The 14365-nt window shown below is 50.3% G+C and overlaps 1 protein-coding gene across 1 annotated transcript; it reads left to right on the forward strand.

Annotated features, from left to right (window-relative positions):
• Positions 1-8740: 8740 nt before the first annotated feature.
• Positions 8741-12261, forward strand: CXCR3 (C-X-C motif chemokine receptor 3). The gene is made up of 2 exons (XM_061409734.1): positions 8741-9585; positions 10772-12261. Exons 1-2 carry the CDS (start codon positions 9574-9576, stop codon positions 11858-11860), a joined length of 1101 nt encoding a protein of 366 aa, XP_061265718.1. The 5' UTR covers positions 8741-9573; the 3' UTR covers positions 11861-12261.
• Positions 12262-14365: the final 2104 nt, after the last annotated feature.

Genomic DNA, 14365 nt, shown 5'->3' on the forward strand with positions numbered 1-14365 from the left:
TACACGATACACCACTGTGCACGTGCACGTATGCTCAGCCGTGTCTGACTCTTTGCGACCCTATGGACTCTAACCCACCAGGCTCCTCTGTCCATGGGATTGGCCAGGCAGGACTACCAGAGTGGGTTGCCATTTCCTCCTCCAGAGGACCTTCTGGACCCAGGGATTGAACGTGCATCTCTTGTGTCTTCTGCATTGGTAGGCAGGTTCTTTATCAGCTGAGCCACTATAGTAGTTTATAAATCCTCTGGGTATTTATGTGAAAGACTGCAGTCACTAGCAAGACTGCAGTCACTAGCAAATATGCTAAAAATTCATCTGAATTTCACAGAGGGTTTGTTCTAAGCCCTTCTCTTAAAAAAAGTCTAGAATTTAAACAAATATATCAATTGTTTGTTTTGTTTTTTTTTTAAGACCCAGACAGGCTCATCTGAGCTTGGAGCTTTAGCACACTGTGGGTTTCCATGGTAACCACCTCGCAGTTCCAGACTCCTGTCCTTCACGTCCCTTCTGGCACTGGCTGTGAAATATGCCTGAGGAGCCTCTGTTGTCGCAGGAGTGGCCCTGCCTTCGTTTCTGTAGCAGCCCCCGCACTGGCCTCGCCACTCTGGAACCTTGGTTGAGGTTTAGGATTTGCGTATTGAGCTGCACATTCATCCTGGGCCCAGCTGCAGCTCAGCTTCAGGAGCCTCTGCTTCTCTTAAAATCACGTAATAGCCTTTTCAAACTCAAGACAGTAGAGCAGGGTTGTTAAGAATGTGGATTTTGAAGCCAGACTTCTGGGTTTGAAAGCCTGGCTCTGTCACTGACCAGCTGTTTCACCTCATATGAGTTACTTCACCTATTTGAGTCTGTTCTCTCACCTTTAAAATAGGAATAAAAATAGAATCTCTCAAAGAGTTGTTAGGATATGTATGTGTAAAGGTGCTTCAAATGGCATGGTAAGTGCTATATAAGCATTACTGATTAGTATTATTGTTGTTGTCTGTCCCCTCATCAACAGACATTTTGGCCGAGTCGGCAATTAACATGGTATTCTGTGTGAGGAACTTGGGGGTATCGCAAGGGAAAGCATGTTTTCAACTTGGTGTCTCCTCAAGCTCCTTTTAAGTCCCTAGTCCAGAACAAGGCTCACCTTCTACACCTAGTCCCCTCTGCATCTAGAAGGAAACTCAGCCCATCACCAGAAGACCTGGGCACTGGGATCAAACTGTCATTTGGGCCCACAAACAAAGACGTCAGCGCTCTGACCAATTCAGCAACTCAGGACCAAGGCTTAGGCTTTCCAGTTTGGGGTGTGCAGTACCTCAATGCAAATGAAGCTGCCCCCGGACATAAAAAACAAACTTACCATTACCAAAGTGGGAAATGAGGAGGGAGGGAGTTTGGTATTAGCAGATACAAACTCTATTTTTAAAATAGATAAACAAGGTCCCACTGTATAACACAGGGAACTATATTCAATATCTTGCAATAAACCATAATGGGAAAGATTAAGAAAAAGGATATATATGTCTAACTATTGCTGTACACTAGAAACTAACACAATGTAAAACAACTATACATCAACAAAAAAGCTAAATAAATACAAATTTTTTTTTAAATGAAGCTGCCCCCAGGGTGTACCGAGTCCTGGGAGGACCTCAGCAGCCATAGTGAGGAGGGTAGCACTGACCGTGCAGCAGGCCTTGACTGGAGCACCTTGACATATGCAGCATACTAACTCTGTTCATCCACAGAGGGAAACCAAAGCACAGAGAAGTGAAGTAACCAGTGCAAGGTCACACAGCTAGCAAATAGCAGAGCCAGGAATCCAGTCCAGACAGCCTGGACAGCAGGCTGCTCCAGAGTCCATCTGCTCACCTGCTCTGCCACACTGCGTGGCACAGAGCCGGTTCATTTCTGGCCAGATGAACCCGAATGCCTGTACCTGTGCAGATGACTTAGCGCCTGCACGCATGCTAAGTCGTTCAGTCATGTCTGACTCTTTTCAACCCCATGGACAGTAGCCCACCAGGCTCCTCTATCCATGGGATTTCCCAGGCAAGAATACTGGAGTCGGTTGCCATGCACTCCTCCAGGGGAATCTTCCTGACCCAGGAATCAAACCCATGTCTCTTACATATTCTGCATTGGCTTATCACTAGCACCACCTGCGAAGCTCCCTAGTTGGAGAAATATGGAACCAACACAAATGAGCGGCAAGGCCAGAACATGTGGCAGCCTTCTCGGGACATGTGGACAAAAAGTCCCCCAGGCCACCATCACATGGGATTTTTGGAAATTAGTTTGGCTAGCTGAGGAATTTTCTAGAAGACCAGAGTCCAGGCAGGTAGAGTTCAGACCAGAGTCAGGCCCATCAGCAAGGGGCTTTCCTGGGAGGCCAACTTAATACACAGCTGGGTTCCCTTCAAGACAAGGACCCAGGGAGAGATGCTACCATTCAGCAGCTCCTGCTCAGTGGAGTTCCTTAGTGGCAGGCACCATAGTTTCCGGGGTGTGCCTTTTCCTCTTCGTGCGAGCCCAATAGCAGCCAAACACCCCGCCCAGACCACTGGCTCCTCAGGGAGAGCAGCCTCCCAGGCAGGGTCCTCACCCAACATGGCAGGACCACTTCTTTTGGGAACAAGAACTCCAGGCTCTCAGCTGGTGACACCCTCTGAAGGACCCAAGCCCCAGTCCCTTCTCTTCAACCAGCCTGAGCCAAGAGTGGGGTCACCCTGACAGCCTCAGGCACAGGCTATATTCTCTGAGAGATCGTGAAGGGCTTGGAGGAGTACATGGGCTGCCAGTGCCCTCCACCCGAGAGCCAGTGCCACTGCTCAGAAGGCAGTGGGGAAATTTGGACCTCCAGGCCGAGAGGTTGGAGGCAGCCAGATGGTGGGAAAGGGGAAGGGAGAAGCCAGAAGCAAATGGAGGCTGGAGGAGAGGAGGGAAGGGGACTGAGCCACAGAAGGGAGTTCCCAGGGATGAGGCCAAAGGACCCAGCCAGTGAGTATTTGCTCCCAGGCCACTTCAGACCCACCTTCTTCTCACAAGGCCTCTAAACTTATCCTAGGAATAGCATCTGATACCAAACCCATCCTGCATGACAGAGATCCTTTCAGCAACTTTTATTTTGATATAGTTTCAAATGTACAGAAAAGTTTCAAGAATAGTACAAAGACCTCCTTTATACCCTTTCCCAGTATCACCAATTATTAGCACGCTGACCCAGTGCCTTTATACTTTGTGCATTTTCTCTCACTCTGCATATCTGTTTTCCAAGTTATATGAAAGAAAGTTGCAGATGTGATAGCCTTTTGCCCCTAAATTCCTCAGTCATAATTTATACAAAGATATTCATTTGCATTATCAAACTTTGCAAAATGGCATGGGTATAAGGTTTTTATCTTATCTCCAGAACATGTTCAAATTTCACCAATTGTCCCAGGTTTTTAGCTTAATTTTATTTTCCTTTTGGATTTCTTTTTTTAATCACGCAGCTAATAGTGAATCTGATCTCCTTGTAAAATGTTACAAAGAAGGCCAAAGTTGTCCTCTTTGAACATCACTCTCCATCCCAGTCCCTCTCACCTTAAAAGGCATGATAGTGTAATGGGTGAGAGCAGGAGTTCTTTGCTGCTTGCTGGCTATGTGGCTTTGAGCATGTTGCTTAAACTGTGTTTCTGCTGTCTGTAAAACGGGGATGATAATAGTAGTAATGTCATAGTTACTACACAGTTATATTAAATGAGCTCATCCCAATAAAGCTCTCAGAATAGCACCTGGTGCATAATTAAGTAATCAGTAGATGTCAGCTTGTCTTATTATCCCATTTGATCTCACTCCATTGGGTGACCCAAGGAAGTTTAAGAAGCAAACGTTGGGCCTGCCAGTGACTTTGTTCCATGGGGTGGCACAGCCAAGCAGCGCAGGAGAATAGCCTCTACCTGCTCACTGTGGGAGTGATGGGGACTCAAGAATCCATCAAGGTTAGATGCACTCCAATGTTCACAGCAGCACTGTTTCCAATTGTCAAGACATGGAAGCAACCTAAATGTCCATCAGCAGATGAATGGATAAAGGTGAGGTGTATGTATACAATGGAATGTTGCTGCTGCTGCTGCTAAGTCGCTTCAGTCATGACTGACTCTGTGTGACGCCATAGACGGAAGCCCACCAGGCTCCGTTACTCAGCCATAAAAATGAATGAAATAATGCCATTGGCAGCAACATGGATGAACCTAGAGATTATCATACTAAGTGAAGTAAGTCAGACAAAGACAAATACCATTTGATATCACTTATATGTGGAATCTAAAATATGATGAACTTTTTATGAAACAGACTCACAGACATAGAAGCAAACTTAGGTTACCAAAGGGGAAATGGGGTGGAGGAGGCATCAATTTAGGAATTTGGGATTAGCAAATACAAACTACTATAGATAAAATAGATAAACAACAAGGTCCTATTGGTATGGCATAGAGAACTATATTCAATATCTTGTAATAAACTATAATGGAAAAGAATATTTTAAAAAGAATATATGTATATTCTGGAGGGAATGGCAACCCACGCCAGTATTCTTGCCTGGAGAATCCCATGGACAGAGGAGCCTGGTGAGCTATGGTTCATAGCACTGCAAAGAGTTGGACGTGACTGAAGTGATTCAGCATGCATGCATTCATATATATCTGGATGACTTTGCTGTGCACCAGAAACTAACACAACATTATAAATCAACTAATACTTAGATTTAAAAAAAGAATTCATCAAAGTCAGCCTTCCATGATAGAAATTTTGTGTGTTCCCAATGTTGCTACTTGCACCTCTGGAGAGTCTGGACAGGCCCCAGAACAGAGCTGGCATCCCAAGAACAAGGCGGGATGGGAACAGATGCACATTGACTGCAGATGTGGGGAATTCTCCAAGTCGGGTCTTCAGGAACCTGCAGCGGAATGGAGACTCCCAGAAGTACCAGAGATCCTCCTTCAGGTATCACAAAAGGGGTCTGGCACTTGGCAGATTTTTGCTTGGTCCTCTGGGCTCCTCATCCTGGAGACTGACATTTCCTCTCCCTGGTAAATGAGGAGAAGCAGGGAAGAAGAATGGAGATCTGGTGAGGTCCACCAAAGCTCCCTCTAGGGCGTGAGCCCCGACAGGGGAACACCTGCCCTTACACAAGATGCCTGGGTGAAGCTGCGTGGTGAATAAGGTGTGGCTCCTGAAAGATCCAATCCTTGGGCATGATTGTGAGTATTGGGAGAGCACATTAGAAAGTAGCCTGGATAGGAATGTTGTGACAAACCCTTCTAGCTGACTAGCTTGGGACAGGTTGCTTCGTCTTTCTGAACCTTCACTTCATTCTCCAAAATGAGTACAGCAAGCTCTGCCTCCCCAGGAGGCTGAAAGATTTAAAGGAGATCATGTATTACAAAGCCAAGAGCTTGCCAAGTAGAAGATAACTTGTATTTATCAGTTCCCAGGCACTGCTGATATGTGGACAGGATAACAGGAAGGTCATTGTGCTTGTTCCCATGGCTTGGGTCCTGAACTATTCTCCAGCCCTCACCCTACTCTCACACATACCTTCTTTCCCAACCAGACTGCCTGCCCCTGGGCTGACAAGCTCTTCCTCACTTCCTGGCCTTGGCATCTCCTGTTCCCATGGCCTGACATGCCTTGTCTCCCTTTGCCACCTGACAAATGGCAGCAACATCCTCCTTCCTATAGCTTGGGGGCTTAGTCTCATGGGCCTGGACTGCTGAGGCTCCAGCCCACGGCCCCAGCCCTTAGGAAGGACTTGCCTCCATCAGGCTCAGAGCTACAGGGAAAAGGGCAAAGGAGGAGTGGTTCCCAATCCCTGGGCCTCCATGTGACTTAAGCTCTCCTTCTCTGAAATCCAGAGCCGGCAGAAGGAAGCAGAGTCCCAGCACTGCCTGGGCCTCCTATACTCCTTCCTGGGATTAGCATTCTTCTTCATTTCGTGTAAGAAAGGCTCTGCCCCAGCCTAGCCCACTGCCTGAACCCCACGGAAAGCTTGGGCCTCACTGAGCCTGCTCCCCTGAGGGCTGGGGACAGGCAGCCAAAGGACTTTGGGAGCAGGGCTTCCAGCGGTACTTGGAGAAGCTGCGAGAGAGGCTGTGAAACAGCAGACACTGAGGGGGAGGAGGAGGAAGTGGCCCCTTTCCCTGGCTGGCCTGACAGACAGCTGTGGAGGCCCTCCTTCCTGTGAGGGACCAGGCCCAGAGCTCAGATCTTTGAGCCTTCCAGCTCCCCAAACCACAGCCCAGAGGTGTGAAAGAGAGAAAAAAAAAACAGGGGGAGGGGTGGCAGAGAAGAGACAGGTGCACATTTCACACCTTGACCACAGGTGGGGCCCGGAGCAGCTTCACTCTGACTAACTTCCTTCTAAAGCTTCCCCCCTGGCGGCTCAGAAGGCCAGAAGCAGAAGGGCATAGCCACCAGAACTCAGGGTGCAGGCCCCTGGCTAGCTGGGTCTTCCCCAGGACTCGGTCTGCTTGGGACCTGGTCTGGGGGCTTCTTGGGACACAAGGGGCCAAATTCGAGGGCCAGGTGAGAACTTGGCTTGGCACAATGACCCAGGCAATTTCTCAGGCAGGTGAGCTGTGAGAGAGAGCAGCAGCCCACTGTAGACCTGACCTTCTGCAGCCTTGGGAGGGGCTGATCTGGAAAGTTACTAGAAGGGGAGGAAACTGCTGCTCACTGGGTACTTTACTCTGTGCCACATGTATTGTTTACAGTTCACAGAACAGCCCTGACACATGTTTACTATTTTTAATCCCTACTTTCCAAATGAGGGAACCAAGGTAGAGAGATAAAATGATTCTCCTAAGCTGACATATTGGCATAGCCAGAGGATTAGAGCAGGACTAGTCAAACCCTCCCAGCTAAGGCGAGGGGCAGCCTCTCAGAAGGATCCATCCTCCACCATGTCCCTGATGTGAAAGGGCTCCCAGTACCTCTGGGTTTGTGGCCAGTATCCCTCACACTCAACATTCTCAGCTCTGCTTCTATTAATGGCTGACCCTGTGCAGGGGCCTCACAGCCTTGGTCATCTCAGATCATCTTGTAACAACCCTGCCGAGACCAGCTCAAAACTGTTATGTCATTGGTCCAAGGTCACACACCTTGAGCAAGGCTGAGTCAGAGCTGGAGCCAAACAAATTCAGCATTTTTTCCATTCTTCCCACCTCATCACAGGCTTCTCAGGTGGTGGAAGTGGTAAAGAATCCACCTGCCAACGCAGGAGAAGCAGGTTCAATCCCTGGGTTGTGAAGATCCCCTGGGGAAGGGAATGGCTACCCAGTCCAGTATTCTTGCCTATAGATTTCCATGGACAGAGGAGCCTGGTGGGCTGCAGTCCGTGGTCACAAAAAAGTCGGACACGACTGAGCAAATGAGCCCACACACACATACTGCATCTTGGCCACACAGGGAGCAGCGGAAACAGCCTGCCCCATAGCCCAGGCTAGCCTCTCAGGATATAGCCCAACTCAGAAAAGAAAGCTCTCTGCCCCTTTCCAATGGTCTTATCTGAACTTCTCTTGTTTTTCCTTTCCAGCAACCCATGAAGGTGGGATAGTGGTCCCCATGTGGCAAATGAGGAGACTAGGACACAGGAAGGAGGCCAGAGATTCAGAGACTTTGAAATGTCACATGGGCCTGTACGCTCCAACATGTGCCTGGAAGACCCACATCAGGTTGTCAACTTCTCCCAACACAAGATATTTCCAAAACCGTTAACTATTGTCACCATCAATTCATAAAGAAAAGATCTTTCTAATACCAAAAAGCAGGCGAAGGGTATGAATGCAGAATACAAGAACTCCCTTTCAGTTGAACAGATAGAGCTCCTTGTTTTCCTCCTTTCTATCATGTGTGGAAGCCCAGGGAATGGAAACTCTTCATGGGATGGCACTGCAAACCATGGTCCCAGCTCCCCCGCCCCCACCCGCAGGCCATCACCTGCCAAGTCCTGTCTTTCCTAACTGCCAGGCTTCTGGAATCCTCCCATGCTCCCCTATTTGTGTTGCTCCTGACCTCCTCCAAGCCTTTAGTTCCCTCTGGCCTGGATCCTGCAAGTGACAAGCTGCTTAGAGAGAGAATAGTCACATCTTCTGACCACGGGAGGTGGGGAAGGGCCTTGCTGCCTCCCAAGTGTGCGTTTTGTCAGAAAGTTTGAGCTGAATTCCAGGCCTGAGCCTGGAGGCTCAGGTGACACATTCTGACTGAAAACTGGACCCCAAAGCCGTGGTCTCTGTCTCAATCTCTCTCTTCTCCCTCTCTCTCTCTGCTTTTCGTCTACGAGGAGAAAGGGAAACTGCTTGGTGAGGCAAAGGGCCACCTTTCCCCTCTGTTAATGAGAGCAGGGAGGGGAGAAGAGGGCAGAGGGGGCACCAGGCTAGGTGGGGGAGGAACTTTTGCAGTGCGCAGCTATCAAGAGACTGGTTTGCTCCACAAATGCTTTTACAGCTTTTCCTTAAAAAAAGAGATCCCCATGTACTCTTCCCCAACCCTTCTCCTCCCCTAGAAGCAACTGCTCTCATGGATTTGTGGTGTGTTCATTCCCTACTTTAACCTTCTAAAACAAACAGCTGTATCCAAAACAAGATGGTATTGTTTTGTGTGTGTGGTTTTTCAAATTTACATAAGTGGTATCAAACGATACACAGAATTCTATCACTTGCTTCTTCCACTGTTGGTCATTGGCTTTTCTAGATGCCTCCATGTTAAAATATCTAGCTTTTAGTTCATTTGTTTTTACCTGCATGAATACATCACTGTTTATCCATCAAAAAACAGCTGAAGGCAGTGTGAGGCAGAGTAAAGGCAGAGTAAAAGGAGAGTCTGACAACTGTGAGTTCAATCCTAGCACCTAACCTTACTTGCTGTGTCTGACAAAGGCCTCTCCCCTTTCTGGGTTAGCCATGGGGATACTGCCTATGCAAGGGGTTTGTGTGGCTGAAATGAGGCAGTGTCAGAGAACGTGCCTGAAGCAACACCCAGCACACAGCCAGTTCATTACTAGCAGTTCCCGTTCCTTGCTCCTGTTGATTAGCGGGGAGGGGCAATGGCGAAGGACTAGAATTTGTGTGTTGGACTGCTCTCAAATATCTTCAGTTTTTAAGAAGGTTAAGCTCCTTTATACAGTTAATACATTTAGCAAGCCGGTCTACAGTCATGTGAGATGAACTCCAGCCCAGGACTGATGAGCAGCGGATCTTACCCCTGGCAGCAGGGCTGCCCTGCCCCTGTCAGCTACCTGCTTCTCCCTCAGATCTCTCTCCTCAAAGCACCTGCCCATGCCCTGCTGCCCCAGCCTTTCTGGTCCCAGGCTTGTGGCCAACTCCCAGCGCGGCTACCTTGGGCCAGGGGCGTAGTGGAGTAGGGACCCCATGGCCTTAGGTCTAAGGAGGTCTGGTGTAGATAACCCCATGGAAGAGGCTGCTGCTGAGAACCGCGTGAAACCCTCACTTCCTCTGTATAGTGCAGGTTCCCGACCACAAGCACCAAAGCAGAGGGGCAGGCAGCACGCGGCCCAGCAGCCAGCGTACCAGCCCAGCTATGGTCCCTGAGGTAAGTGCCGCTGCCCAACCAGGCCAGACCATAGCTATGAGTGGAGAGTCTAGGACATGAGGGGACCGTCAGGACTGGCCCAGAAGTCAGGGCCACCAGAGGGTTGGGTGAACAGGTACAGAATGCAGGGACTGTATAGAAGCAGCACAGGACGGGGTATTCGGAAACCACCTTGGCCACTGACTTGCGAATGACCACAGGCAAGTCCCTCCCCTTTCTGGCTTTGGTGCCTCATCTGCAAAATGCATGAGGTTGAGGCTCACCCCTCACGGCCCCCAAGGCTCCCTTCAGCTCTGACTTGGAACTTAGATCTTCCGTGCTGGACTGAATTGGCACCTGGGAGACCCACAGCTCTGGGATGGTTTGCGGGGAGGTGGGAGAAGGGAAGAAGAAATATTTCTACTGGAGCTTGGTGGGGGGGCCACCCAACTTGGTGGGTGGCAAGCCTCAGTGTAGGGGAGGGGAAAGACAGGGGCAGAAACTTGTGTTGGGGGGCAGCAGTGATTTGTAGAGGGGCCCCATGGGGGACAGGAAGTTGGGGTCCCCAGGCAAGGGCTGAGGAGGGAACAGGAGGGCCAGTGACTGGGAGAGGGGACTGTGGGGAGGTGCCTGGGGAGGAAGGTGGTGGAACTAGGCGTGGCCAGGAACTGAGGACCATAAGCCATAAAGAAAGGGTGAGGAGAGAAGGGGCAGGGAGGGCTCGGGACAGAAGGGAAGCTCTCCCTCTGGTTCACAATCCCGTGCCAATGGGATGACCCAGAAGGGAGAGAGAGAAGCAGGCTTTGAGAAGGGAAGTTATCAGCCCAGCACCCAGGCCGGGCAGATGGAGCTCAGGGGGGCGGGTTTGGAAGGAAACGCAGGACAGTGGCAGCCTGAAGCCCAGCTGCTTTACAAAAGGTTCCTCAGACTAAATCTTCAAGGAGTGACTTGTTTAAGTGAAGTATAGTTGATTTACAAGGTTTCAGGTATACAGCAAAGTGATTCAGCTATGCAGACATAAATATGTATTCTTTTTCAGATTCTTTTCCATTATAGATAAGCTACAAGCTACTTAGTTCCCTGTGCTGTGTGGTAGGCCCTTGTTATATATGTTTTATATACAGTAGCGTGTATCTGTTCATCCCAAATTCCTACTCAAAAGAGTAACTTCCAAGGCCTTCACACGCTCTATGCCCTCCCTCCACAGATGAGTGAACGCCAAGAGTTCCAAGCCTCCGATTTTGCCTACCTCCTGGAAAACTCTTCCTATGACTACGGAGAAAATGAGACCTACTTCTGCTGTACTTCCCCACCCTGCCCACAGGACTTCAGCCTCAACTTCGACCGCACCTTCCTGCCCGTCCTCTACAGCCTCCTCTTTGTGCTGGGGCTTCTGGGTAATGGCATCGTGGCAGTCGTGCTGCTGAGCCAGAGGGCAGCCCTGAGCAGCACCGACACCTTTCTGCTGCACTTGGCTGTGGCCGATGCACTGCTGGTGCTGACACTCCCTCTCTGGGCAGTGGATGCAGCCATCCAGTGGGTCTTTGGCTCTGGCCTCTGCAAAGTGGCGGGTGCACTCTTCAACATCAACTTCTACGCAGGGGCCCTCCTGCTGGCCTGTATCAGCTTCGATCGGTACCTGAGCATTGTGCACGCCACCCAGCTCTACCGCCGGGGCCCCCCGACTCGCGTGGCCCTCACCTGTGTGGCAGTCTGGGGGCTCTGTCTGCTCTTTGCGCTCCCAGACTTCATCTTCCTGTCCTCCCACCATGACAACCGCCTCAATGCCACCCACTGCCAGTATAACTTCCCACAGGAGGGCCACACGGCTCTGCGCATCCTGCAGCTGGTGGCAGGCTTCCTGCTGCCCCTGCTGGTCATGGCCTATTGCTATGCCCGCATCCTGGCTGTGCTGCTGGTCTCCAGGGGCCAGCGGCGGCTCAGAGCCATGCGGCTGGTGGTGGTGGTGGTGGTGGCCTTTGCCCTCTGCTGGACCCCCTACCACCTGGTGGTGCTGGTGGACACCCTCATGGACCTGGGGGCCTTAGCCCGTAACTGCGGCAGAGAAAGCAGTGTGGACATAGCCAAGTCGGTCACGTCGGGCATGGGCTACATGCACTGCTGCCTCAACCCACTGCTCTATGCCTTTGTGGGTGTCAAGTTCCGAGAGCGGATGTGGGTGCTACTCGTGCGTCTGGGCTGCCCTGACCAGAGGTGCCACCAGCGGCAGCCGTCAGCTTCCCGCCGGGAATCATCCTGGTCTGAGACCACAGAGGCCTCCTACTCAGGCCTGTGAGGCTGGGATAGGGATCCCTCTCCACCTGCCACATTCCAGGCTGTTCCCTCACTCACTTCCCCAACACACACTCCTGGGAGTCCCCTGTGGCCCTAGTCTCCCAAGGAGCTGCCCTCCTGGCTCTGAGGGTTCTGCCATCACTGCTCCTTAGCTGCCCAGCCCCATCCCACTGCTTGAGGGGTGGCTGCCTTCAGGCCCTTCTTACCTTGGCTGCACAGAACCCCACCACCCTCCCAACTCTGTCAACTAGGCCTCAGCCTTCCCCATATGCAGGGAGCATGAGGCAAACAGCCTAACGCTCTGCAGTGACTGGCAGTGGTTTCTGAGACTTCTGTATTTGCTCACTTTGACTTTTACATGTAAGACTGCTTCAAACTTTTCAATAAACAAGCTAAACAGGACCACACCGTGTTAGTGCATCATTACAGCCAGCCCTGCCCAACCTCTGGGGATGCTCTTCCTGCTTCTCCTTGTCTGGCCCTGGGTTTGTGCCAACCAGTGCTGCCTGTCTCCCCTCCTCTGACCTCCTGGGTATACCACTCACTCACAGGGTGAGTGGGTGCAGGGTAAGCAGTTAGTTGACCAGCTGGCTAGACACCATCTAGGCATAATTTTGGAGAAGGCAATGGCACCCCACTCCAGTACTCTTGCCTGGAAAATCCCGTGGACGGAGGAGCCTGGAAGGCTGCAGTCCATGGGGTCGCAGAGGGTCGGACACGACTGAGCGACTTCACTTTCACTTTTCACTTTCATGCACTGGAGAAGGAAATGGCAACCCACTCCAGTGTTCTTGCCTAGAGAATCCCAGGGATGGGGGAGCCTGGCAGGTTGCCGTCTATGGGGTTGCACAGAGTCGGACACGACTGAAGCGACTTAGCAGCAGTAGCAAGCATAATTTGGGGAAGGGGCTTTCAGACATAAGTAAGAGTCCCCGCACTCCAGAAGCTTAGACTGACAAGGAAGATGTGTAGGTGACTACCAAGCAGTCTATGCCACGAGGCTAATGTGTGGCACATGTTCAGAGTACTGTAGCTGGAGCCCTTTGGGAAGACTTCTTGGAGACAGAGAAATGAGCAGAACTTAAAGGGCAAGTAGTATTTCCAGGGCAAAGAGAAGGAAAGATGGTATTTCCAGGCAGATGGGAGGGTAGTATACCAAAGGTGGGAAGGCTAAAAACAGTGCTGCTTATTGGAGGAATGGTAAGTGGTCCAAACTGGCTAGAATTAAGGGTTCAGATAGAGAAAGGATTGAAAAGACTGAAAGTTAGTTTGGGACCCAGGTGATGGCATCACAGGTTACAAGGCTGTAGTGGCTATTCATGTTAGAGATGACACAGGCTTTTACTAAGAAAAACAGCAGGGGGATTGGGGGGAAAAAAAAGGGCAATGACTTAACAACACATGTGTGGGCTGCATGGAGCACCTTCCTGTAGCTATAGCTGGGGTGGGAGTGGAGGAAACTATCAGGGCTCCCCAGGAAGGCAGATGACAGGGCTACTGAGTTAAGCAAAGGGTTGGACCCTTCTTTGGCAGGGGTAGAACCACTGTACTGTTAGTTCTCCCTGATGAAGTCACCAGTGTGCCATGATCTAGTTTCACAGGCCAGCTGGGCCTTTGCTGAGACTGCCGATATAGCTGGAGGTGGGACTGGAGAAGGACCCAAGGATTTAGCTAGGGAAACTTGCACTACCCTGTGCATATACCCAATCCCATCTAGACTTGGGCTTAAGACTTCAGTTTGTGGCCACTGAAAGAACACCCTCAGCATCTGTAAAACGAAGGAAAGATGGAAAGATGACAGAATAACACATCCTGCCTATAAAAAGCATCAGTGATGCTAGACTAGGAAAGATGTTTGGGGTAGGCCGAATAAGAAGTTCCCAAATGTCCACACTCTAATCCCTAGAACTTGTGAATGTGTTAGTATGTTACCTTATTTGGCAAAAGGAAATCGAGATTTTCCTGGATTATCTGGGTGAGCCCAATATTATCACAAGGGTCCTTAAAAGGGAAAGAGGGAGGCAGGAGAGAGAGTCAGAGAAAGAGATGTTGCTGGCTTTCAAGACAGAGGAAGAGGGCCATAAACCAAGGAATGCAAGTAGCCCCTGGACGCAGGGAAGACAAGGAAACTGATTCCCCCAGGGCCTCTAGAGAGGAATGCAGCCCTGCCCACACCTTGAGGTCTGAGGTCTACACCAGGCTTCTGACCTCTTGAGATGGAAGATAATACATTTGTGTTAAGTCACTAACCTCCTGGTAATGTTTTGGCAGAAATAACAAAAAAGTACAACATTGATTTCAGTCTATATTCCAGACACCTCCCCAAAGTGGGGAGGTTGTTTAAGTGCTTAGGGGCAGTCACAAAAATCCAAGAGAAACCCGAAGTGGAGGCTGTTCTTCCAGACACATCCTGGAAAGCTTATGAAATCAGGGGTCTTGGACAAAAGACCCAAGGGTTTGTTCCGCTCTGGACATGGGTTGTCAATGAACAGACTTTGCTAACAAG

The sequence above is a fragment of the Bos javanicus genome, chromosome X (assembly GCF_032452875.1).
Source record: "Bos javanicus breed banteng chromosome X, ARS-OSU_banteng_1.0, whole genome shotgun sequence".
In the NCBI taxonomy this organism is placed as follows: Eukaryota; Metazoa; Chordata; class Mammalia; order Artiodactyla; family Bovidae; genus Bos; species Bos javanicus.